This window comes from Onychomys torridus, chromosome 4, assembly GCF_903995425.1.
Source record: "Onychomys torridus chromosome 4, mOncTor1.1, whole genome shotgun sequence".
In the NCBI taxonomy this organism is placed as follows: domain Eukaryota; kingdom Metazoa; phylum Chordata; class Mammalia; order Rodentia; family Cricetidae; genus Onychomys; species Onychomys torridus.
In genome coordinates this window covers 51,567,255-51,594,300 of record NC_050446.1, presented here as the reverse complement: position 1 = coordinate 51,594,300, position 27,046 = coordinate 51,567,255, and the positions used below count along the sequence as shown (strand labels likewise).

The 27,046-nt window shown below is 35.9% G+C and overlaps 1 protein-coding gene across 2 annotated transcripts in view; it reads left to right on the top strand.

The window, feature by feature from the left end:
- The window catches only part of Lnpk (lunapark, ER junction formation factor), a 53,163-nt gene extending 28,495 nt beyond the window's left edge, over positions 1-24,668 (top strand). Inside the window, exons 9-13 of one of the 2 annotated variants that reach the window (XM_036185183.1) lie at positions 7,905-8,102; positions 13,784-13,889; positions 15,361-15,431; positions 16,146-16,316; positions 23,711-24,668. In XM_036185183.1, the coding sequence (XP_036041076.1) occupies positions 7,905-8,102; positions 13,784-13,889; positions 15,361-15,431; positions 16,146-16,316; positions 23,711-23,949 (785 nt within the window). In that variant the 3' untranslated portion in view covers positions 23,950-24,668. Of the gene's footprint in view, positions 1-7,904; positions 8,103-13,783; positions 13,890-15,360; positions 15,432-16,145; positions 16,317-17,793; positions 18,258-23,710 lie in introns of those variants that run through there. The other variant, XM_036185184.1, reaches the window with a different exon arrangement.
- Positions 24,669-27,046: the final 2,378 nt, after the last annotated feature.

The window sequence follows — 27,046 nt, the reverse complement described above, 5'->3', positions numbered from 1 at the left end:
AAACTCAAATAACATTTTTCTTCTGACACGATAATTATAGAAAAGCTGCTGCTAATTTCATTTGCTTTTGGATAGTCTTAGAATATTTAGCTATTTTGTGATCAGTCATTAAAAAAATGCATTTTAAGGAGCAGGCAAGATGACTCTGTAAAGGCACTTGCTGCAAGCCTGATGACTTGCGTCTATTCCCAGGATCTACATTTTGGAAAGAGAGAACTGACTCCTGCATGTTGTCCTCTGACCTCCACATATGTACCATGGCATACAGGACACATTCCTTTCCCTCGAACTAATAAAGACATTGAATTAAAAATGTATTCAATACTTGCAGGCAGATATCTTGGAGAATAGAGATGAGGGTATCATTTTTTAACCTAAAAATTGATAACTGTGTGCAGCTATACATGCATGTGTGTGGACTGGGTACACTCATACTGTCACTTCAGGTGCTGTTCACTTTTTTTCGGAGGCAAGGTCTTTCACTTCCTTATAGCTCTCCAAGCAGGCTAGGCTGTCCTGCTAGCAACCTAGAGATCTACCTGTTTCTGTCTCCCCAGCACTGGGATTACAAGGGCAAGTTCCATGTCCAGCTTTTAATTTTGTGGGTTCTGGGGACTGAGCTCGGGTCATGCTACTTGCATGACACACATTTTACGATTGAGCCATTTTCCTAGTCCCATCTCTCTCAAAAAACTTAAAACTTTAAATAAAAAACATTACTTCTTTTGGGTGTATTATTCTAGAATATCTTACTCCTCTTGGCATATAATTGCTGTTTTGGATTTTTTCTTAACATTTAAAAAGTTCTAAATTATGTTATAATTTTCTTCTACCTTTCAGAATTGCATTTTAGTTATTTTGAATCTTATTCAGTATCTTTTAGTTCATATCTTTATTTGTTTATTGGAGACAGGGTTTCACTCTGTAGCTCAAACTAATCTGGAACCCGTGACAGTCCCTGCCTCAGACTCCTGAGTGCTGGGATTGCAGGTGTGTGCCACCTTTCTTAGCTTCCTGTTGTCCTAGTTGTTGGTTTTGTGTGTGTGTTAGTTCTGTGTTTGTTAGTTTGAGTCTTGAGTTTTTGCTGCATTTGCATGCTAGTTTTCCCTCTTTCCTCCCTCCTCCTCTTTCCCCTTCTGCTCTCCTTCCCTCTTACCTTCTCTTTTTAGTCTGATTTTTGGTTAACAGAAAGCGAAATAAAGTACTGAACACATATATTGCATTCATATATGGCCCTTGAAGTGATCTACTCTTCAAACGGATTTTAATTTGAAGCGTCTATTTTGCTAGCTCTCTTGAAAATTGCTGAATTGCAAAAACTGATGTGTGTATAATAGATATCTTTCTTTTGTGTAACTGAGTTGTTAATGATGTTCACTATACTTAGACTGATTACAGACTTTGAGAATAGTATTGTTTGAGTTGCCTATTGTTTGATTTATGTTAGAAGAAACATTGTAATTACTGGATGATTAACCCATCTTCCCTGACATTCTCTTTCAGTCTCAAGTAGATTTCAATTTATGTTTTTAAAGAACAGCTTTGATTTGTAGACAAATGTCAAAGTAAGTGTAGGTTCCTGTTTGTTCTTGTGCCAAGTTTCTCCTATTATAACAAGAAGGTATGTTTGTAGCATGTGATACATACATGTTGTTAACTGAAGGCTGTACTGTACCCTTTTCTGTTCCATGAAACTATTTGAGTTCTATGTTATGCTTAGTTGTCTGTTCTTCTTAGACTGCTTTTAACTGGAATTGTTTATGGATTTTTCTTTATTTTTTGATGACCTTGAGAGATCTTTTCCTAACTTTTTTGGGAAGAAATTTTTAGAGTATTTAATCTTAAAAAAAAAATTAGTTATCACTTGATATAAGGATTGAGCATATAAAGTAGGGATCTGTGTGTATATACATTAAATAAACCATATGCTACTTAGTTGCTTGTATTGTCATGGACTAGCAGATGGAAAGATTTTGTCTCATTATATTAAAAAGCAATAAAGCTTGGACAGAAATAAAAAATGAAATTTGTCACAGTATAAACTCCCGAGTACCCTCTATATCATAGTGAAATATAAGTATTTGGGGATGATGACAAATTAAATTTCTTTCAAGATCTTGATTATACAGGACTAAATTTTTCAAGGACTGAGCTTTTCCATTTTCAAGAGCTTGAAATCCAGGACTATATTTAATTCTAATGTATTGTCCTTAGGGTTATTATTGCTATGATTTAATACCATGACCAAAAGCAAGTTGGAGAGGAAAGGGTTTATTTTTACTTGGCTTACACTTCCATATTGCTATTCATTATTAAAGGAAGTCAGGGCAGGAACTCAAACAGGTCCAGAATGTGGAGGCAGGAGCTGATGCAGAGGCCATAGAGGGCTGCTTACTGGTTTTTCCCTCATGGCTTGCTCAGCCCACCTTCTTATAGAACCAGGACTGCCAGCCCAGGTGTAGCACCACCCACCATGGGCTGGACCCTCCCCATTGATCACTAATTGAGAAAATGCCTGACAGCTGGATCTCACTGAGGCCTTTCCTCAACTGAGGCTCCTTCCTCTGATGACTCCAACTTGTGTCGAGGTAATACACAAAACTACAGTACAGATGAATAGGAGATTTTTAAGTTCACATGTGCATCATTCCTCTTGTTTTAGAGGGTTGTGTTTCTTTGGTATCCTCTATCCCTTCTGGTTCTTACACTGGATCTCCCTCCTTTTCCATGGGTTCCCTGATCCCTGAAGGGAGGGATTTGATGGAGAGATCTCATTTAGGGATGTTTTGAGTCTCTCTCACTCTGCATATTGTTTGGCTGTGAGTCTGTTTGTTCCCATCTACTATAGGAGGAAGTTTCTCTGATGATGGCTGAGCAAGACACTGATCTATGAGTGTAGCAGAATGTCACTAGGAGTCATTTTATTGCTGTATTCTTTTAGTAGAACTGAAATACTTGGTTTTCCCCTTGGTCACCAAAGCAGTGCTAGGTATGGGTTTAATCTAGTGGAGTGTACCTGAGTCAAATCAGATATTGGTTGGTTATTCCCACAAACTTTGCCCCACATTGCATTAGCATATCTTGTGGATAGGACAGTGTTGTAGATCAAAGGGTTTGTAAGCTAGGTTGGTGTTTATGTTTCTCCTTTGGTAGCACGCAGAGTACCTTCTGTACCTGAGACAATAGCTTGTAGGGGTAAAGTCTCTATGTAGGTACAGGCTGGATTTCTCTACATTCAGTGATTTGTTGTAGGTGTTGTCTTAAGCAGTAGGGCCTTGGCATCAGTTTGTGGAGAGCAGCCTATAGTGTTGGCAACAGACTAGGTTGTTTGGGGGTTCCCATAGGACCCTTTTGGCTAATAACTCAAATGTAATCCATTTCTGGTGCTGGAGGCTTCATTTGGTGATGAGAGCTGCCCAGTTGGAGTTCTGTCCCCCATTATTTGGTGGTTTTATTTAGATTGCCTTCATGTATTTATATATTTTAGGAAACTTCTACTGCACTAGGCTGCTATACTACCCCTCAAATGGCCCTTCATTTTAGCTGTCTATCTTCCTATCCCTCCCTCATCTGTTCCCTCCCCTCTTCCTCACTTGATTCCCCTGTTCCAGTTGTCCTCCCCCCATTCCACCTATAATTATTTATTCTGTTTCCCTTTCCTAGGGAGATGTATCAGTTCCCTGCTAGTCCCTTACTCTATATCTAACCTCTGTGGTCCTAGATTATACCTTGGTTGTTATTGACTTAATAGCTACTGTCCACATATAAGAGAATACATACCATTTTTTGTCTTTCTTGGGTTACCTCACTTAGTATGATTTTTGCCTAGTTCCACCCATTTACCTGGGACTTTTACAATTTCATTTTTTAAAAAATAGCTGAGTAATATTCCATATTGTAAGTGCACCATATTTTTGCTTTCCAGTCATCTGGCTATTATGACTAAAGCAACAGTGAACGTGGTTGAGCAGCTGTCTCTGTAGTAGGACACTCACGAGTGGTAGAGCTGGATCTTGAGGTGGATCGATACCATCTTCCCTGAGGAACCTTGCCACATTGATTTCCATAGTGGCTGTACAAGTTTGCAGGCTCACCAGCATGGATGCATGCTTCCCTTACTCCACATCTAGCACGAGTTGTCATTTGGTTTATTGTCTTCGTCACTGTGACAGGTGTAAGATGAAATCTAAATCAAGAAGACTTTTTCTTTTCTCTTTTTTTTTTAAGCTTGGAGATTGGATGAAACAGAGAACAAAGCTGAGACATAAACTTAGGATATAATCTAGTGTAGATATGAGAGGAGGACATCAATCATACAAAGTTATGGCAATGTCAATGAAAAAAGCAGCTAGAGCAGCGGTTCTCAACCTATGGATTGCCACTCCTTGGGGAGGGCTGAACGACCTTTTCACAGGGTCTCATATCAGATATTTACATTATGATTTACAACATAGCAAAATTGCAGTTATGAATAGCAATGGAAATTTTGTGGTTGAGGGTCACCACAAGAGGCACTGTATTAAAAGGTCACAGTGTTAGGAAGGTTGAGAAGCATGCAAAGTAGACTGACATTTGGAAAGTAGGGGGTGGTAAGAGGAGTCAGTAAATCATCTAGATTATCTACTGAGACTCTTAAGAGGCATTACAAAATAATGCCTGGTAGAATAGCTTCTAAGACATGGTGTCCTTTCTATGTAAGAATCTATCTTCAAGCAACTATGTGCTTACACAGTCTTTCCAGTATTGCTAAGGAGATACTTCCATGAATAATCTATAGTGTCTATGAGCCAGGAGCTGATATTCAAATCACTATTGGAAATGCCTAGGTCAATTTTGAAAAATTAAGTTATAGTTATTTTTATTATAGAGTATTCAGTTCAAGAACTAATAGAAAACTACAGATTTTAATTTTTTTCCTGTTTTTTTCAAGACAGGGTTTCTCTATGTAGTTTTGGTACCTGTCCTGGATCTCACTCTAGCCCAGGCTGGCCTTGGACTCAATAGCAATCCGCCTGGCTCTGCCTCCCGAGGGCTGGGATTAAAGGCGTGCGTCACCACCACTCGGCTCAGATTTTAATTTTTGCATAGTTAGATTTTCACTAAAGAAACTCAAATAACTTGTGAACTATTTAGTGTATAAATTAGTATCTATATTTTATTATTTTATTTAATCTGTATGAGTGATTTGCCAGCATGTATATCTGTACACTGTGTGTGCGCCTGGTGCTGGAAAGAGGGTAGAAGATGGTATCAGATCCCCAGGAACTGGAGTTACAGACCATTGTGACTGCCATGTGGGTCCTGGGAATCAAACCCAGGTCTTGTGGAAAAGCAACCACTGCTCTTAACCACTGAACCATCTCTTTAGTCCCCTAATAACCATATTTTTTTAAAAAGAAATTTTTAGAGGCTGGAGAGATGGCTCAGTGGTGAAGAGCACTTGTTCTTAGGGAAGGAACCTGGGTTTCCTTCCCAGAACCCACATGGTGAGTTACAACCATTTGTAACTTCAGTTCTGGGGATCTGATGAAGACACCAGGCATAGATGTGGTGGGCATACATATACAAAGGCAAATACTTACATATAAAATAAATAAATAATTTTTAAAATATTTGTTTTTGTTTTATACATATACTTTTTTTTGTTTGTTTTTGCATTTATGTACGTGTGCTGCATGCCTTCCAGGTACCTGTGGAAGACCGAACAGGGGACCGGATCCCCTAGAACTGAGGTTACAGACAGTTGTAAGCTACCATGCAGGTGCTAGGAACTGAACCTAAGTACTCTGCAGGAGCAGCCAATGCTCTTAACTGCTAAGTCATCTTTCCATTCCCTATAAAATGTAATCACTGTAGATACTAGATTGCTTAAGAGCACTTACATTCTTTTTTTAGTTTTAATTTTTCCAGTATTAGGGATTGAACTTAGGACTTTGCTTGTTCTTGGCAGTTGTTCCACTACTTAACTGTAACCCCAGCCCTTGATTTTTTTGACCCTGGGTTTCCCCATGTAGTCCGAGCTGACTTTGAGTTAATCCTTGCCTTTGCCTCTTTATACTACTGGGATTCCATGTGGATTACTATACTTGGCTTAGATTGCTTGGTTTTTGGTTATTGTAATCTATAAAATCTGTTTATTAATGCTAATACTAATAATTACTACTTATTAAGTACTTTTCATGTGTTTGGCTAAGCTCTTTTTGTTGATTTTTCTCATACTTTACAATAACCATAGTGATTAACTATTTTCATTATGAGGAAGCAAAATTGAGAGATGTCATCAATTTAGGAAAGGCTGTGTGCATATGAAGAAAACAATATAGCTGAAATTAAGGAGGCTTGAATATAGAGTCTTCTTGTCATCACATGATGTTTTATAATTACTTTCAAACTTTATTTTCCTCCTTTTTGTTTATTCTAACATAGTTGGATTCTATTGGCTTAATTTTGAATTTAAATCCAATATAGCTGGGCATATTCTCATACTTGGTAACTGAATTTTATTGACTGATTATTAATAAAAGTGTTAAGTCATCCTTCTGTCAAGAATTTACTTTAAGACTGGAGTGTAGCTCAGTTGGTAGAATGTCTGTGTAGCATATATGAAGTCCTGGGCCTGATGCTGCATACCTCTAATTCTACTACAGGGAGATGGAGGTAGGAGGATCAGAAGTTTCAGGTCCTTCTCAGTAACCTAGGGAGTTTGACATATGTACCCTATCTAAACAAACAAAAACATTTTTTAAACTGCCAGGTAGAATCCAAACCAAAAGTGTTTAATGCACTTTTACTGTTTAGACCAATGAACATATGATTTCTTTAGTTTCAGCCCAGTATTTTAGGTTTGTGATCTATAGAATTAAAAGTTTCAGAGGGTCTCTTTACTTGATATCTAATGCTGAGGTGTAAAAGGAACTGTTAGAATTTCATTGATGTCATCTAGTAGGGATTGTGAAACAGTCTGTGTAGCTAGTTAGTAAATAGCTTTGAAAGCCATATGGTCCTTTTTGCAACTCGCAAGTGTTTGAAAGCAGCTGTAGATAATATGTAAACAAGAGAGAGAATATCATCCAATAAAGCTACAAAACCAGCAGCAGATAAATTTTGGCACATTTCACCAATCTCTGCTACAGAGAATCTTCTAATTTCTAAAACTGAAAGCTAAGGTTCATGTATAACAAAACATGTATACACAATGGAAGTTTTCCTTCTCTGAATGTATTGGTGCAAATAAATGTGCCAAAAAGTCACCATAGTATGAAGGGATAGGTACTTAAATAGTGAAGCATACTTTTTTAATAGCATTTTTATGACTACTTAAATTATTTTATTATTCCAGAATATACATGTATGTATTTCCTCTCATTAAAATTTTTACTTTCAGTCTTGAAAACCAAATCTACTGTTTGAAATTTTCACTAATCCTGATGTTTCCTTTTCCGTATCATAGTTAGGAAGGCTTAATATAAAAGAATGTGGCACATAATTGGGTGGTGATTTTGAATCCATTTTTAAGATGTCAGTAGATAGACAAATTAAATTGCTTTGTTGTTGTTTTCCCTCAAGACAGAGCTTCTCTGTGTGTAGCCTTAGCTGTCCTGGAACTCACCGTGTAGATCAGGCTGGACTCGAACTCACAGAGATCCACCTGTCTCTGCCTCTTGAGTTCTGGGATTAAAGATGTGTGCCACCACCACCACTTGGCTAGTTTTGTTGTATAAACATGTACAGTTGAATTACTGGTTATTAAAAGAGTTCTCTAGTTTTGATGTTATATATAATTGTATCATAAATGGTTAGATACAGTGCCTTTTGGTGCTACAAAATTTTAGCAAATGTCATTTATGGTTGTGGCTAATATGGTATATTAGACATTAAGTATAGAATATACTTATTATTCTCAGAGATTCGTCAGCGAACTGTAGCTCAAAGAAACCTTTCCTCAGCACCAGCAAGCTCTTCTCAGGGCCCTCCTCCACAAGTTCCAGTATCTCCTGGGCCATCAAAGGATGCTTCAGCTCCTGGGGGACCTCCAGAAAGGACTATTGCTCCAGCCTTACCCAGGCGCCTTGGATCCCCTGCTACTTCAGTGCCTGGAATGGGTAAACAGAACACTTAATGTTATTTACAGTTTATATTGTTTTCTCTGGTTACCAATAAAATGGGCCATTTTCAGACAGTATGGAAATGGCATTTCATTTGGAAATAGCAGAGCAGTTATCTGATTAAGCAAGAGTTCCATATTCAATTAGCTATAACTCTTTACAGCTGGCACCTTGTGATACCAAAACCTATTTCTTGAGCTCATTTAACTGTTATGGCTTCTTTGTTTAAATGGCAATAAAACTTTGTAGCATTCTGTAGTCTACAGTGTAGCATTATCTTTTTATATTCAATTCTTAGAATGGCTCCAGATTTATATATGGTAGGGATAGAGGAGAGCACTTTAGCAAGTACTCATATTCTTTGTGAATTCCTCATATAGACACTAAAACGTGACAATTACCATATTTCAGGAAAAATATTCAAGCATTGTAGTGTCTGATAATTACTTTTGTAAATATGAGCTAGTAGATTTTTTTTCTCTTAAGTCATGGAACTATAGTGTTTTCTGATAGGTTCTTTTTAAGTTCTCTTAAGAGTGTGATAGGAGGCTGGGGATTTAGCTCAGTGGTAGAGCGCTTGCCTAGCAAGCTCAAGGCTCTGGGTTCGATCCTCAGCTCTGACCAAAAAAAAAAAAGAGTATGATAGATCTGTAGATTTTATTCAGGGGTATAACATATGGCCAGTTACTTTTTTTTAAAGTGTGATTAGGGCATGGAAATCTATTCACTGCTTTAGCAGATGATGTTTCATGTAGATTTCCATGTCAGATTATTAAATAAGGGTAAACTATATTTTATTTATGGTATTTAATTCTAATACAGGTACTTCAGTACTTCATAACTAATTGCTACTATATAAATAATGATTTTTGAGAGTAGACACTACTTTAATCAGGTGAGTAATTAGAGCATTTATGTAAATAAAAAGCCCTGGTGTTATTTGTGGTAGATTCTTGCTTGTGTTCCTGTAAAAATGCAACTAACATTTTAGAAGACTAGGAAACTATTGATTTACAAATTAAAAGAACTGACTATAAATGGAATGCATAAAAATCTTAGTATATAAAATGATTTTAATAATACATCAAAATTTTATGTGTAATGATAAAAACAGGCATATATTTTGTGAAATTGAGAAAGTTTAATTGATTGAAAACAATTCATTTTCCAGTTGTTATCTAGGTGATTTGAGATACCTATAATTTGTAAATTCAGGTTTTGGTCATTTAATGTAAGAACTTCAGGTGAGAGTCTTTGACTCACATGCAACTTAGCCACTTAAATAGTTGTAAGGACTACACTGTATAGCATAGGGCTATACAAGCAACTGTAGCTTAGATTTCATGTACATGTAAATAAAGCATGTTTTGCCTAAGTTTCTAATTAGTTTCTGTGGAAATACTGTTTATATTGTACATTGCCAAAAATATGAATTAGTTAAATAATTTATTATAGAGAAAATTAATAATTCATTTTTCTATTCCAACATGTTTGTGAGAGAATCAATTTAATGTATATTACCGCAGTGCTCCCATATGTTTGAAAATTAATAACCAGCAGGTACTTGATAATTTGCCAAACTGTAAAGATGCCCAGTATTCCTACAATAATTGCTTTTGATGGTTATTATTTACTGTTCCCCATGACAACATGAGTAATTAAGGTGCATTATTTTCAGAGTTACAAAGTTACTTAACCAAGTTATTACCAAGATGCAGGAAGCTTAAGATACTTTAATGAAATCTTTTATGTATCCAGATTGCTTTGTGTACATTTTCATTTTAAATATGTAAAAGTAAAATACTCCAGCAAGTTAAGTTGGTGTGAATGCTTTCAAAATCCAGTTTGGAAACTGGGAATGTAGCTCAGTGGTAGAATGTTTGCCTGAGTACTATACTAGCTACACATATACTTTTGTTTCCTTTTTTTTTTTTTTTAATTTAGCTAAGTATTTTCTGATTTCTGTTTTGATTCTTCTTTTCATCCTGAGTTAGTTAGATATGTTACATAGTCTTAAATGTTTTGTGAGCTTTAAGATGTTTTCTGTTGCTGATTCTAATTCTTTTGTAGTCAGAAAATATACTGGGTGCTGTTTGGATCTGATTAAACGTATTAAGACTTGTATATTGACCCATTACGTCATACCTTGGTAACTGCTTTCTCTCTGCTTGAGGAAAATGTTAAAACCTTCAACTGTAATTTTATATTTGTCTATCTTTTCTTGAATTTCTCTTAGTTTTTGTTTCATGTGTTTGAAGTTCTGTTATTATGCACTTACAAGTTTGGCATGGATCTTTAAAGAAAAACTGTAACATTTATTCATTTATGGGTGTGTATGCATGGGTGTGTGCATGTGTATGGAGGTCAGAAGAAAACTTGCTGGATTAGGTTCTCTCCACCGGGTGGGTTCCAGAGATTGAACTCATGACATCAGGCTTGGTGGTAAGCACCTGTACCCACTGAGCCATCTTGCTGGTTCCTAGTTCCTGATAAGTTGATGCCTTTGTCCTTGTGAACTGTATAGTCATTTTTAAGGTTTCTTATGCTTATTGTTAGCATATTTTTATATTTTACTTAAAATTTATTTTCCCTATTCTTAAAAATACATACATAGAAGAGTTGCTTTTTGTCCAGTCTGACAGCCTGTTTAATTGTGCGGTGCTGACCATGATGCAGTGCTTATGTTTGGGTTTGAGTTTCAATGTTTCATGTGAAAATGGACTCATTTGTCCCATGCCTGTGCTACCCTTCTCCTCATTGCCTGCCTCCCTCAAACTGAAGATGTTTATGACTACAGTTTCATCTTTCTCACTGCTGTATTGTTTCTAACACTTCTTTTGGCCTGTGATTTTAATGGCTGTGTGAGATTTAGTAAATATCTCTAATCACAGTTGTTCATGTGATATGATAACAGCTCACAGTTTTAAAGATCTGATGAAAATACATTTAACGTTTCCCCACTTGGCTCTTGTACTATTTATTTAGTATTTATTGTAGTTCTCTTGCTTTTATTTTACATTTTACTTCTACACATATTATAAATCTCAGTTATTTTTTATTTAATCAGTTAGCAGTCTCAGTATGTAGCCTTGGCTGACATGGAACCTGCTGTGTACACAGAGTTCCACATGCTTCTGCCTCCCAAGTGCTGGGATCAAAGGTGTTCACAACCAAGCCCACCCTTCTATGTTTGTGAGCCTAGCTCCCATGGAGGACAGAAGAGGGCATCAGATGTTATGGGACTGGAGTTACAGATGGTTGTGAGCCTCCATGTGGGTACTAGCAAACAAATCCAGCTCCTCTGAAAGAGCAGCCAGTGCTTTAACAGCTGAGCTACCACTAAAGCTTAGACCCATTTCATACACACACACACACACACACACACACAATATGTCTCTCTATATAAATATATATATTGTCACTTCCTTTGGCTTCAAGGACTTTTAAAAATTATTCTTGAAATGTGGTTTGGCCAATGATGAATTCTTTGTTTTGAACATTTGGAAAAAGACCTCATTTTGCCTTGTCTTTGTTTAAAAAAGACATTTTTGCTGGATACAGATTCTAGTCTGACAGCTTTCATTTTCAGAATGTTAAAGATAAGTTTCATTTTAGCTTGCATCTGATGAAAAGTCTGCTCTCATTTTTTTCTCCATAATGTACTCTTTTGGCCTCCTATTAAGCAGTTTGAACGTGTGTGTGTGTGTGTGTGTGTGTGTGTGTGTGTGTGTACACAAAATTGTGTGTCTTGTATTTGGGATTTGTTAAGATTCTTTGATCTGTGGTTTTAAAACTTTCAAGTCTGGAAAAAAAGTTATATATTATTTCTTCAATTATGTGTATTTTTTCTTTTCCCTACAGAACTGTTCATTTGACTGAAATTGTTCTACAACTTACTGATTCCTCCCCTGCCCTGTTTAACTTTTATTTTGTGTGGTTTCTATTGCTATGTCTTCTTTATACCAATATACACCAATATCTTCTTTATAATGTCTTAAGTGTCTGTATGTCATCTGTGGATTTTTTTATCCTACACATTGCAGACTTCATCTGTGAAGTTTAGTGTACTTGTAGTTTTTTTCTCATGTCTTTACTTAGAATACTTAGATTCTCAAACATGTGGAAATGTTTTAGTTTTTTTACCTACCGATTCAGTCATATCTCAAACAATTTTTCTCCTTATACATTGTATTGTTTGTTTGCGCAGCTAGTATTTTTTGAATGCCAGACGTCACAAATTTTATATTACTAAGTTTCTTCTTTCACCTCCTCTTCCTCCTCCTTTTTTTTCCTGTTTTTTGTTTTATTTTGTTTGTTTTGTTGTGTTTTGTTTTTTGAGATTTTCTATTCTAGCTCTTGGAAATAAGCAGTCATTCTGATTGTGTGTGAATACTGTTTCCTTTATCTTTTAGAGGAGATTTTTCTACTTTCAGGTAGTTTTTTAGAGACATGGGCTGGTCAGTAATCTGCTCAGTGTTTTCAGAGGCACTCTAGTGCTTAAGTGTAGCAGGCTTTCTTTTGGGCCACCAGCCAGCTCCCAGATCATGACATGGAGACTTATTATTAATTCTGAATGCTGGGCTTTAGATTAGGTTTGTTTCTGGCTAACTTTTTTTTTTTTTTTTTTTTTTTAAATCTGAAATTAACCTGTTTTGCTTCATCTACATTTTGCCTCAGGGCTTTTACCTTTCTTTTACTCTTTATGTCCTACTTTTTCTTGCTACTTCTGTGTCTGACTGGCTGGTGGCTGCCTGGCTGGCTGGCTCTGGTCGTTTCCTTCAATTTTTTCTCTTGCAAGCCTAGATTCCTCCTGTTTATTCTCTGCCTGCCGCCTATCCCTCTATGCCTGGCTCTTGGCTGTTCAACTTTTTATTAGACCAATCAAGTGCCTTAAGCAGGCAAGGTAAAACAACAACACATCTTTACATAATTAAATACATGCAGCATAAACAGATGTAGCACATCTTTGCCTAGTTAAACAAATGCAACATAAACAAATGCAACACACCTTTACATAGTTAAAGTCATATTCCACAACACTTAAGTGATTTTTTTTTCCCTTCATGTCATCCATCTTCTTTGACACTGTCATGTGAATTTGAGCTGTGTTGGTTTCCCCAGACTTCTAGTGCTATCTTTTCAACTCTGGGAGACAGCTGGAGTTCCTCTGGGTTAGCCCCCTACCTCTGCTTAGAAACTGACCGTAAGCAAAAGGCTGGTCCACTTGCTGGGTTTGTCTTGGTTTTTAGTTTTCTAAGGGAAATTTAACCTATATTGCTTGATACACATTGTTAATTCTTATTATACTTCATATATTTCTGACAAACTTTGGGGAAGGTAACCCTAATCTGTTACTCTGATTCCAAAGTAAAAGTCCCTAAATTATTACCATAGGCTTTCAGGAGTAGGGTATTTTAAAAATTAGTTTGTACAAAACCCAGCATAGTTTCATATCCTAATAAATTACATTGGTGGTTCTGATGCACATATATAGTAGATTTTTTTATAGTATGGTTCATTAAACATTTAATGCTATATAGAGATTTAGAAGAGTTAGTATTTTATTGTTTTAAAATCTTTTAAATGTTCTAACACACCTAAATCACTTTGGCAGTTGAATTAAATCTTGTGTATGTATCTTTATATACAAATTTTATGTGTTTTTATTTATTTGCTAGGCCATCATCCTCCAGGTCCACCCTTAGCAAGACCCATTCTCCCCCGAGAACGAGGTGCTCTGGATAGAATTGTTGAATATTTAGTTGGTGATGGTCCACAGAACAGGTAATGTTTGCTAAGCTAGTAGATAAAGGAACATGAAAAAAACATTGGAAGTGTATGTATATATGTATATATTGGAAGTGATGTTTTGGGGCTTGTATTTGTACATTTAATTCTGCTATCATATTAGAGAAATTGAATTATTTTGTTCAAACTATTAAACTTGAAGAGAGCAAAAATAGCAAAAACCTGGTAGGTTAATGAGAAATGGATTTTTTAATGTGTATCACTGTTGGTGGTAATGATGGAAATACTTCCAATAATAATGAAAACAACTTACATTATTTAACTCTTACTATTTTTCAAATGTTTTTCAGATTATTATATTACTTGGTCCTTACCATAAATCTAGGAAGGTAGTTATGAGTGTGCAAAGCATTTGTAGGCTTTCAGAAAACTCATGGGATAGTAGAGTACATGTTTGATAGCTTTATTTGTTGGTATTAGTTTCATAAAGGGAACATGTTTTAATTCTAATATAAGTTGTATGTTATTCAAAAGAGAATGATTTTATTAAGCCAAGAATCTGTTGAGTTCTGATTATAGAACAGAAAATGAGAGTGATGCTTAAGTGTAACTGATAATGAGAAAGGTACAGGAACCACGTCATGTAAAAATTTACTATTGGCCTTAATTATATAGAATTAAACATATTTATTTTCTGCAAGATTTCTCAGGACTTCTTTTTATTTTATTTTTTATATTTGTTGTGAATCTCTAAGAAGGTTGTATCATTTCCAATTTTATGAAATCACAAATTTGGAAGCTTATCATACCCAGGAATAAAATCCTTTGAGAAATTTAAGTATTTTGTTGCTAAACTTTTTTTAAACATTTATTTTTTTAATTATTCTTTAAGTTGTGTGTATGTAAGTGTGTCTGTGTATATTAATGTAGGTACACAAAGAAGCCAGAGGCATGAACCCCTGGAGCTGGAGTTACAGGTGGTTGTGAGCTGCCTAATGTGGGTGCTGGGAATCAAACTCAGGTCTTCTGGAAGAGCAGTACATGCTATGATCTTAACTGCTGAGCCATTTCTCAAGCCCTTGATTACTAAACTTGATTCTGTTGACTTAGGATATATTCAGCTGTTCTTTAGTTTATTTTTAATATCATGTACAAACTATATATAGATACATATGCCCACATACATATGTATATCTATTTATATGTATACATTTAAATGCTTTATGTTCTGTGTTTATTTTATTTTTTAAGTATTTATTTATTAGGTGCTGGGAAAAGAACTCAGGATCTCGCACATGCTAAGCAAGCATCATATCAATGAGATATACTCCCACCTCTTAAATTATATTTCAGACTGGTTGAAATTTTGATTTGGTTAACTTCTGCTTAAGGAGTGTTAGTAAGGATTTGCTAATATCTGTTTACTATGGCGTAGTCATGTGTTTGATAGCAGTCATGATGGCTGAGCGGCCCTCTAACCACAGTGCTATTCTCCCTTGTGGCATAGGTACGCTCTCATATGTCAGCAGTGCTTTTCTCACAATGGCATGGCTTTAAAGGAAGAGTTTGAATACATTGGTAAGGAACTTTGGATAGTCAGGTTTAAGTATGTTACTCTTAAATATATTATTCTCATCTACTCCCATGTAATATCATTTTATTTTAGGTACTGCCTGTACATATTGACCAGGTACATTGTCTCCTTTATTTAATACTAAAAATGAAGGAGAAAAGCTAACTCAGTTCCTTTTTATAATGCACAGCTTCTAGGATAGCTGTTTTCAAATATTCTGCTACCCAGACCCACCTACAGGGAGTCTGATTTAATTACTGAGGTGGCATCTAAGCATTAACATATACTTTTAAGATCACCAATTATTTTCACATGCAGCCATTATTAAATGCTCACATGATAAATTTTGCCTTAGGGATATAATGTACTATATCTTCTTGGACAAGATTCTGGGTTTTAAAATATGTAATTACTCTATTGACTAGAAATGCAAGTTCAGTCAAGTATTTAATAATTTATATAGTTTTGCTATTAAACTGCTATTTAACTTGTTACACCTTTTCTACTTTAAAATTAATATTTGAATTCTCATAGTAATCATGTAGTATGCTTTCAAATTAATGTTGATTAGAACACTGATTGTAATAGTAAGGTAACAAATTCAGAAGTTAGAAATTTATAACATGAGTCTATTTATAAAAGTGATCTTGTGAGTTATCTGATTAGTTCTTGAGATTTGGTTGATTTTTTTTTCTTTATTCAAAAAAAATTCTATGCAGCTTTTCGATGTGCCTACTGTTTTTTCTTGAATCCTGCAAGAAAAACCAGACCTCAAGCTCCACGACTTCCAGAGTTTAGTTTTGAAAAGAAGCAGGCCGTGGAAGGCTCAAGTTCAGCTGGTCCCTTGTCATCAGAAAGTGTACCCTCCCCAGAGAGCCAGTTCAGTGAAGGTAGGAATATGTTAACTGAAGTGTTTGTCTTGGTTCTGTGTGTAGCTTAATAGTAAGAACACAACACTGATGAGATGACAATGGGTTAATTTATCAAATTCTTCAGCATGCATATGTCAGCTACTGCACTGATAGCTTCTTCTGTGATTGATCTGATGTGTTTCCGTTTTCAAATGCAGACTATGTTGTGATCAACAGCATTTAGCACCAGCTGGCTAAGCGGTGTATATGGAATGAACTCTTCTCAAGTCCAAGAGACTCACTAGGATGCTCTTGTGGGGTGATTTGGTGTGTCTGAATGCAGCACTGAAACCATGAAACAACTGTTCCAAGGACAAAATATTTAGAATATGTGTGGGCAGAATAGGTGTATGTCTACCATTCAGATTGGTCATTGGTAGAAATGACCAGGAAGCAGGAAACTTAGGAATTGGAATGTCATCTTTGCATGTTTTGGACAACTTGGTTAATAGTAATAGCACGTTGTTTCATTTGGACAGTTTATTAGAAGTCCATGAGCTTAACATTGCCTGTGATAAAGGAGTCACTTCATTGTATAGAAATAAGATTTATCAGAACTTGTGTTTTAGAATTATTCTTGCAAGTCTATCTTAGGAATTCTTAAGGAAGTTTCATGAAAAAATGGAAAAGGTGAAATAGAAAACTGCCAGCTATTTCTCGTTACTAGTATTCACTCATTTTTTTTGTTACTCAGTTCTAAATTATGAAGATGGCTAAAATTATGAAACAGACCATAATATTTTGGTACTGTTGCCTAGTGTATAAAAACATCCTGGAAGTTCCCAGATTTAGTAGCAATTATTATTTATATACTTTTGATTTATCTTTTATAAAAGCATTAAAATTGCTTTAGCTGGATTATATGAAGTAGTGAATATTTTAGATATCAGAAGGTTAGTATGAGAGTCAAGGTTTTTTTTAAACTTTGAGGAATGAACCTGAAATATGTGTGGAATTGGGCTTGGCTTTTGGCTTACTAACAAGTGTCAAAGTGAACATGAATACAGACAGCTGTGACTGAGCCTGTGTACTTCCAACGCTGAGTGAATGCATCTTCGTCTCCAAGTCTGCAGCATCAACTCCAAACACAGTGTCAACCTTTTTTTTTTTTTTGCTTAAGTCATGCTCTGAGCTGCATGCTGACACATGCAAACCATCTGCCTTGGGATTGCGGCCTCTTGGAACTGAGAATAAAGGGTTTTATACCGAAGATGCCTAGAGGAACAAACTGAAGTCTCTTCCATGAGTTAACTTGCTTATGAAAGCTAAAGTGAATGCTTGAAAGCCAGTAGTATTTTTTTGTTTGATTTTTTTTTTTTTAAAGAGGAGAAGAAAAAAACCTCCAATAAAATATAAATCTTGATAATGGGTCCTATTCTTTATTTCTTCTACTAAGGTCAAGATGGATAGTTAGCAGACAACACACAGCTATACCTTTCCTTCTCATCTAATCTAGGAGGAACAATACCTCAGATGTCTCATTTTCTATCTGAACTCTCCGGAATGAAGTCTAACTGGCTCAAAGTGAACCCCAGTAAGGTAATGTCAATAGGTGAAGACTAAACTTGAGGCAGGTCTCATGACTCCCTAGTACTAAAAGCTGAGACAGTAAGGCATTTTGCTAAGGACGTTTTTTAAAGTCGTAACTTCTTCATATTTCTCTTTGGAATCATCAGAGTGGCCAGCCACCTTTTTACTTCTTGTTTCTTCAGAAGACGGAAATTTTTCTCCAAGAATCCATTATTACATCACAATACAGTTATCAGTTCAAAGCTGGATCCTATAGTAAATGATGCCAAGTATTTCAGATAAACAAAGAGAGCTGCATTTATTTTAAACATTGGTGGTTAAATCAACCTATTAAATAAGACAGTATGATTTCAGTCATCAACTTTATGCTAATAGCCAGTGTAGTTGGAGATTAAAGTTCTAATTTCTAAATTCATCAGTGTTATAGAAAAGTGAGGACTGGACAGAAATTTTGTTTTCCTTTTGTATTTTTAAAGCATATTGAAATAGCTTCTTGAGAGCAGGAACTGGTCTGATACATTGCTGAATTACAGAATTTACACTGGAAAGGTAACTTGCTTCTCATCAATGATCTGGAACTAAGAACTTTGCCTCCCAGTCTGTGCCACATGTCTCTGCAGTTAAGTTTTGTCTGGATCCTAATATTAGAAGAATCCATACTTAGGATGAGGTTTTAAAAAGTTTTCTATCATTTAGAATTGTAATCTTGTCAAATTTTTACCAAAGAGACCTAGAAGAAATTCCTGTTAATCCTTGAACTTTTTTACATTCTAGAATTGTAATCCAGATACTTTGCTAACAGATAACAAAAACACAAGAAACTAGGTGTATTAATTGCTATATTCTTAAAACTGTACTAGATAGCAAAAAAAGGACTTGCTTTTAGATTAATTACTTCCTTTTATGATGAGATGATAATGTATAAATTTACAATCCATAAATACATAAGGAATTAACTCTGCCAACTGACATTAAAGTGGCTTTTTTTTTTCCTATCCTCCAAACTGGGTCAGCAAACGCACTTGCCATGAAAGTTGATGAGTCAAGTGTGATCCCTTGAGTCTGTGGAAAGGTGAAAAGAGAGAACCTCCCCACAAGGACGTCGTCCTTTGGTTTTGACACTCATGCTGTGGCACATGCTCCACCCCAGCACTAGTAATAATGATAAAGAAAACCCTTTCCAAAGTGCTTCATAGCGTTCTATTCACAGATGTTGTCATCAGTCAGCGAGGTCCCACGTTCTTGTCTGAGTTTAATGGTTCTGTTTTTGCTGCCATGTTTGAAAAAAAATATTGTTTCCATTATTTAGTTATGTTGTCTAGGTCCCAGGTAGTTGCTTTAGTTGAAAATAATCTTTTATTTATTTATTTATTTTAATCTATTAATATTTTATTATTCACTCAATAATATGAAAATTCATGGCTTCTATCCAATACTGATGATTAAGTAAACTTTATATAATATAAAAATTTGATAACCTGATATCTATTCTTTTTTTCTTATATACAAAATACTGTTACTATTAGGTTACATGAATGAATAAGAATTGTCTGTAGTGTTTTCTTATGATGCTCTAGGAAATTTTACCATTTGATAATGAAAATTTTGGTGGCTCCTGTTTATATATAAGACTCCTCATCAAAGCTTCAACCTTTGTTTATGTTGAGTTTTCTGAATAATTTAGTCTTCTGATACCTTTTTCTAAATACTTCCACCAATGGTTTAGTTGATTTAGTCATTGCTTTGTAATGGAACTCTTAATTGTTTTAATTGAATTGTTTACCAATGATAAATAACTAGATAATAGTCTATGTTTTGAATTTTATCTATTTTTTAAAAACTGGTTATAATTTAATTAGGTTATTTATTGAGTCATTCTTATGAATTGTGATGAAATTCATGCCTTTGTTCCTTAAATATACTGACCCTGAGGAAGGCAAAAATGCCTTCTTTACAACCTATGTCTTAAAGACTGAAATTGTCGGTTTTTAACTTAATAATGGGAAGGAATATGTATAGTGTACATGTATAGTGAGCACTGATATGTTAAGAAGGCCAAGTTTTGGTTTATCCACAAAGCAAAACCAAATTGTTTTTCTAGATTATTTAGTTTTCTTTTTTAAGAGCTAGGATAAAAATCTAAATTTAAGGTAAGGCTCATATGTTTTTACATGTGTGTGTGTTTAGGTGAAGCAATAGTATTTTTATTATACAGTTACATTGTTTTGAGTTTGAGTTGTCTAGCTGATTTGGGGCTAAGCCTAAACAGTCAGTTACTAATTGCTATTTTTTGGTAGAAAAACACTGCTGTCTTAGTAATATTGGAGTGGAAGGTGGTGGATAGGATGAGGACATTCAGGTCACTATTTTGAGTCTTTGTCTTTTGGTATCTTATTGTCAAATACTAATGTCTTTTAAACTGTATTTTTATATTACCAAACTAGTTTAAACTGAAGTGTCATTAAACAAAACAAAACTAATTTTTGTTTTTGTTGTAACAGGCAAATGATGCTCCCATAGAAATAAGGACTTTGGGAATAGTACGTGGTCTTCTTATAATGCTCTAATGTTTAAATGTAAAATTGTTACATATCTGTTAATACTGTGCATCTGGTCTTTTAGATCTTGTTTGTATAGTTTCCTGTAAGGTAGAATTGGCCTCTCAACATCAATGCTAACTGATTTATGTCATAGGTGTGTAACATGCCACTGTCTTTTTTAGTATTGTTCCCATCAAGATTGTTTTCTACAGATCAATCCAAGAGAAGAAAAGTACTTAAAAATAGGCATTTCAGTTATTTAAATCCTTATCATTTCATCAAGTTTTTAGTTTTTCATATATTTCCTGAAATATGATTTTGACTGGAAACTGTATCATTTTCTAATTATTGAGACATAGGCTATTTCTTTTAATTCATGTATTATAGATGTTTAAAATTTCTAGTTCCATTCTTTTCGTATTAGCTTTTTATGCAAACCTAGAATTTTAAAATTAGCTTTGACTTGTTAAAGTTTTTAAAGTTAGTAATATTACGAAAGTTTAATATAGTAAACTTTGAGCTTTGACTCCTTTGCTGTTGTGTTGGAATTTAGCCAATGGTGTGTGCCTGTGTTCACTTAAACATGGTGTTGGTTTTGCCCTATGTTATTAGCTTTTTGGTTTTTCATTTTAAATGGCTTGATGGGTTGGTTTCAGAAGGCTTACTAAACAAATGACAAAGTTCTTGCTGAATAAATATTGGTTTATGGTTAGAGAGTTGTGGAAAACTAATGACTCTTAAAATTCTACTGTGAATGTATTGTGTTAGAGTTGAATTACAAATGGTTATAACTTCTAAGTTTTCTGTAGAAGAACTTGCTTTTGTAGCAGACATGATTTGTTTATATCCATAGAGTTTCACTTGCCCTTTCTGCCTGCTCATTTAACAAAACTGAGTGACCTACTGCTTTTCTTCCGTGGTGTGATGATGCCATTTAAATTCCATATTCTAACAACCAGATTTCTATGATTATGTGTCACAAGTATGATTTATGATCATTCCTCGCTACTTTTTGTGATCACTACTATTTGGATTGTCATACAGTAAGATATCATTATGTGGATGCCCCTCACTATGGAATCTGGGCCTTTTATTCTGTAAAAGGAGAAAGTTGTAACTCATTCTGTAGATGGGAGTCCAGGATATCTGTTTTAGGAGATCATACTTTAAAAACATTTTCCAAGTTCTGACAAAAAGTTTGTTTGTGCTAAAACCATGGATTTCTAGTATTTCTATAATGGTGTATGTATAATGCACATATTTTCTTGCAAAACTATTTAGTTTGTGAAATTTTGGCTATATGTTACAAGGAATTTAGCTAGAATCTTTCCTTAAGCAGGCTGGCCTTGCCCCAGATTTTTTTTTTTTTTTTGTATCAGTAGCACTTGTAGTTTATCATAAAGAACATTTATGATATAGGAAATTTTGTCTTTTGCTTGGCTAGTGTGGTTTAATTACTTTTCTGCTAGCAATCCCATTGGGTTTATTGTGGAAGAAGGGAGTGCCTCAAAGCTGGAATCTCCCTTTGACTTGAGAACTAGGAGACTCCTGGCCGCTTCTGCCACTTCCTGCTCCAGCTCGTTCTTCAATATCTAAAGAATTGAGAGAGTTTACTTCATAAACTTTATTAAATTATTATTGAGAGATTTAAATCAAAACTCAAAAATAATTAGAACTTAAAGGGAGTAAATTTTTGTGTAGAGACAAACTTTCTGTGTATAGATAGAAGGAAAAGAGGGTTCTCCTTGTCCTAGCACACTGAAGTATACAGCGTATTCTGATCCCTAAGTTTCAATAGTAGGGCTTGGATAGGCATAAAGATAGACAAGGTCTATAGTTGGAAAGATGGATCTTGACTTCTCTCATCCTTGAATAATGGAAATGTATATAACATCTGAAGAGTACTGCCTACATATATGTCCATATCTACACGCACATATATGCATATACACAAAAGCATACATTTTTACATTGCTTACAGTTTCGCTTAGGTGTAAGGAAAACAATTTTCTGTTCAGTAACATGGGAGGTTGTACATTTGTTTTGTTTTCTACACTCTTGCCTTATTGTCCTGGTTAGGTTTCTCTATTGCTGTGATAAAAAAAACTTAAAAAAAAAGTTTTCATGGAAGAAACGTTTTATTTCACCCTATAACTCCCAACTCCCTGGTCACAGTTCATCATTGACGGACTCTGGGTCAGGAACTCAAGAACCTGGAGGCAGGAACTGAAGTAGAGATTGTGGAGGGGTGCTGCTTGCTGGCTTACTCCCTATGACTTGCTCAACTTGCTTTTTTTTTTTTTTCCTATTATTCCTTTTTTTTTCATTTTTATTTATTAAGAAATTTTCTACTCACTTCACATACCACTCACAGATCCCTCCTCCCCCCCCCCAGCCGTCTTTCCCAAGCCATCCCACATCCCCCAAATCGAGGTCTCCCATGGGGAGTGAGCAGAGCCTGGCACACTGAGCCTAGGCAGGTCCAAGCCCCTTCCCACTGCACCAAGGCTGTGCAACGTGTCACACCACAGGCACCGGATTCCAGAAGCCTGCCCATGCACCAGGGACAGATCCTGATCCCCCTGCCTGGGTGCCCCCCAAACAGTTCGAGCCAAACAAACCGTCTTCCATATCCAGAAGGCCTAGTCCAGTCCCATGGGGGCTCCACAGCCACCAGTCCACAGTTCATGGGCTTTCACTATTGTGGCCAGTCATCTCTGCACGTCCTCCCATCATGATCTCAACACCCTCCCCCCCCCCCCAACCTCCCCACCCCCACCCCGCCTGCAGAATCCCTCTTCTCTCTAATCAACTTGCTTTTTTAAAATATGACTCAAGGTCACCTGCCCAAGGGTGGGCGCTGTCCACAGTGGGCTGGGCTCCTCCTGCATCAGTCACTAATCAAGAAATGCCCTAAGCCCACAGGCCAATCTGATGGAGGTAGTTCTTCACTTGAGTTCACTCTTCAGGTGTCTCAAGTTTGTGTCCAGTCATAAAAAAAGAATCAGTGCACTTACAGTATCTCATCCTGGTGGAGCCTTGAGATTGGATGCGGAGCTTGCAGATGGACCTTTAGAAGCTTATTGTATATGGAATTATAGAAGTATGGGTTTATTTTTTTCCCCTTATACTAATTCCTAAGTGGTATGCTATAGTTCAGTACTTGTTGTAGAAGATTTAAAAGGTAAGACTAAAAGGTAATAAATGTGTCTTAGTACATGTGTATGTTTATCTTTGATTTTGCCTTATTTAGCAGTTTCGACATTTCAATATTCCTGAAGTCTTATGTCTTTCTCTTTTCAGAATCTTTAGAAGAACAAGATGTTCTTGGTAGTAGTACAGAACAGGGAGATGACAGAATACCAGTGGCAGAGCAGACAAGCCAAGTGATTGAAAAAACATCTGGTTCAGAGGAGCCAGAGGCGAAACAAGAAGAGACAGAGAACGAGGAAACGTCAACAAATGAAGCCAAGTCAACAGTTCTCAGAGCTGATTCTGTTTCTAGTGTTGAACCAAGTGGAGAATCTTTGGTGACACAGTAGTAAATAACTCCATGTGCCTTCTACTGGATATTTGTAGTCTTGTTGATGTCAGTTACTGCTCTTTTTTTTTTTTTTTTGTGGTACTCAAAAAAAAAAAGCCTTTTGGATATATGCTTAATACTATTCAAATTCAGATTGCCTAGCAAGTTCAGTGTGTTCCAGGCCTGTCTACTGGGCATTGAAAATAAAAGCATGTGGTATCACTGAATGTGCAGAGACCCACATAGCTGTTAGATACTTTGTGCATTCTAAAGTAAAAAAAAAAAGCATTTTTGTTTTCTACACCTATAACTTGTAAATAATACCTATTTTGACATAGGAACAACTTTGGCTAGGAATAATTTCTTTAATGGTATTTAAGGATTGAAACATAATTAAGATTTTGAATACTTCATCATTGAATTTTAACTTCTGAGATATTTGCCAGTGGGAAGGATATATCTGTTTAGGTGTTTACATTAAGTGATACTGAAAGCTGTAATCTTAATTACATAGGCATTGGTACGAATTGTCAATAAGAATGCAACTGAACAGTCAAGTGCAGTGTTTCTTTTGATGTCTTTTATTTTGCAGCTGGGCCAAAGGCACATGATGTATATAGTTAGTTTATGTTTACATATTAACAAATAGGAACTACGTCTGCACTTGACTGTACTTGAATTCTTGGTATTATTTATATTTGTAAAATAATGATATATAAATGAATTTGTGTGTGTGTGTGTGTGTTTTGGAAAATAAAGATAACCTGGCAATGTTTTTTCTTTGTTAAATATCTAGACTTCTTCACATAGTGTTTTAATAGATGACTAGCCATCTGAAAAAAAAAATCTTGGTAGGGAGAGTTCACTGTATGATAAATACATAGTAAATTATGATGTTTTTGTTTTTCATTTACATTTTCAAATTCAGAGAAATAAGAAATTTAGTGTTCTTAATCAGAAGTTAAAATTTTCTGATTTTGGAAACACATTATGCCATTTGTAGTTTTTAATGTTGAGAGACAAATACGTTTTGAACTAGGAAGTTAGCTGCTAATAAGGTCACTGGATTGAGTATGTATAGCAAGGATCAGGTGTGAAGATTTTTGATGTAGACTAGTGAATCTTAAACACAATCTGATAATTTGTTCTAGCTTCTTTTTATGTGTCTTCTCCAATATTGAAACAATTAGAGGTGAAGTTATTATGCCATAGAGGAGACATGTTAGCATAGTGTGTCTGGTTTAAATTAAATATACTTTTATCATTTAAAAGTTTATTTTTATGATTTAATATCTCATCTGACATATATTAAAGAGCCCAGTTTGTTAATAGTCTGAGACATTTTAGTTTAGAGCCCATAAATTCAAGGATGTGGAACTAGACTTGGATGCCAGCTTTGTAATGCTGGCATTTCTCCTGACCTCTCCGCATTTATTTCATCTGTGAAATGGGAAGAATAATATCTGTTTCCATAGGTACTGGGATGATAAAAATAGTTACATGATGTGCCTAGCTTTCTTGCTGGATAATTAATAGATATTAGATTACACGGTATAAATTATTATTATTATTAATTATTGAAACCCTCGTGAAATATGGAAGGGCCATAGATTCCTTCTGTGGCAGGTAATGAAACTTAAAAAACATGAACATATAGTTCAGTTGCTCTGAACAGAAACTGCTTTCTGCATTTATGTCATATGAACGTGTCTAAATGATAGATTAAAGAAATGGAGAACTGAAACTATGGAAATTAACCCTTCTTAAAAAAAAGCTGTGTTTCTTTTTTATGAGTGTGAATGTTTCACTTGTTTGTGTACAGCATTTGTGCCAGGTACCTGCAGAGCCCAGAAGAGGGTACTGGATCCCTTGAAATGATAGTTACAGATGATTGTGAGCTTCCATATGGGTGCTAGGGATCAAACTTGGCTGGAAGAGCAGGAAGTGCCCTTAACCACTAAAGCCATCTCTGAAACTTCATGTGACATTTTTTGTTTTTAATTTTTACTAGCTCTCTCTCTCTCTCTCTCTCTCTCTGTGTGTGTGTGTGTGTGTGTGTGTGTGTTAATCGAACCTTGTTGAGTCTTTTTAAAAACATCTGATATACAGTGCTCGAATATGAGTACCTCAGAGAAAAGGAATTTAATGATGAAACTGAGGAGATATTATTAAAAAAAATCTCCAAAAAGAAATACAAAGGGAAGTCTGGAGAGATGATGGCTCAGTGGTTGAGTGAGTGTGTTCTTACAGAGTGCAGGAGTTCGCGTCTCAGCACCCAGCTTGGGCACCTCACATCCACCTGGAGCTCCTTCTATCTGGCCTCCTAGGACACCAAACTCTTGTGCATTCTCTTCCCCACAGATACACATAATTCAAAATAAAAATCCAGATCTGAAAAGGAGGTCAGTAAAACTAACACAGCAGAGAAGTAGTTGGTGTATTCAAAATCAGGAAATCTCATTCTGACGTTATGACAATGGCTGAAGAGAATGAGGCGCCCCATTTCTGATTGTCAAGACTAGTGTGAGTGAGAGAAAGCAAGCTGTGAAGCCCCCGTGATGGCTTCCCTGTCCACAGTCAACAGGTCATCGTGTTATGTCCCCTCATGTCCAGTGTGACCTATGGCTAGGGTTGGCTGCTTCTCCCTGTCTTTCCCCACCTCCTCCTATAGCCGTATGAGTCCCTCAACCCCTGGCCTGTGCTTGTCCCTTCCTGCCTTCAGTGTCGCTTACATTGTTTTCTGGCCCTCCGCCTTTTAGTCCTGCATCTCTGTGTCCCTTTGTCTTCACTTAGGGTCCTTACTGCAGGGTGTGCTGTTTCTTCTCAGCTCTCTCCACAGTTGGCCTCTTCTATCTGTGTTGAGGGTCTAGTAGGGCTCCACTCATTGAAGACTCATTTCTTCACCCGTTCTCCTGCTTGGCAGCTTGATTTGCCTGAGTGCTCTTTTTTTCAAGACAGGGTTTCTCTGTGTAGCCCTGGCTGTCCTGGATCTCACTCTGTAGACCAGGCTGGCCTCGAACTCACAGAGATCGGCCTGCCTCTGCCTCCCAAGTGCTGGGATTAAAGGCGTGCATCATCACTGCCCAGCTGGCTGAGTGTTCTTTTTCCTTTGAGAC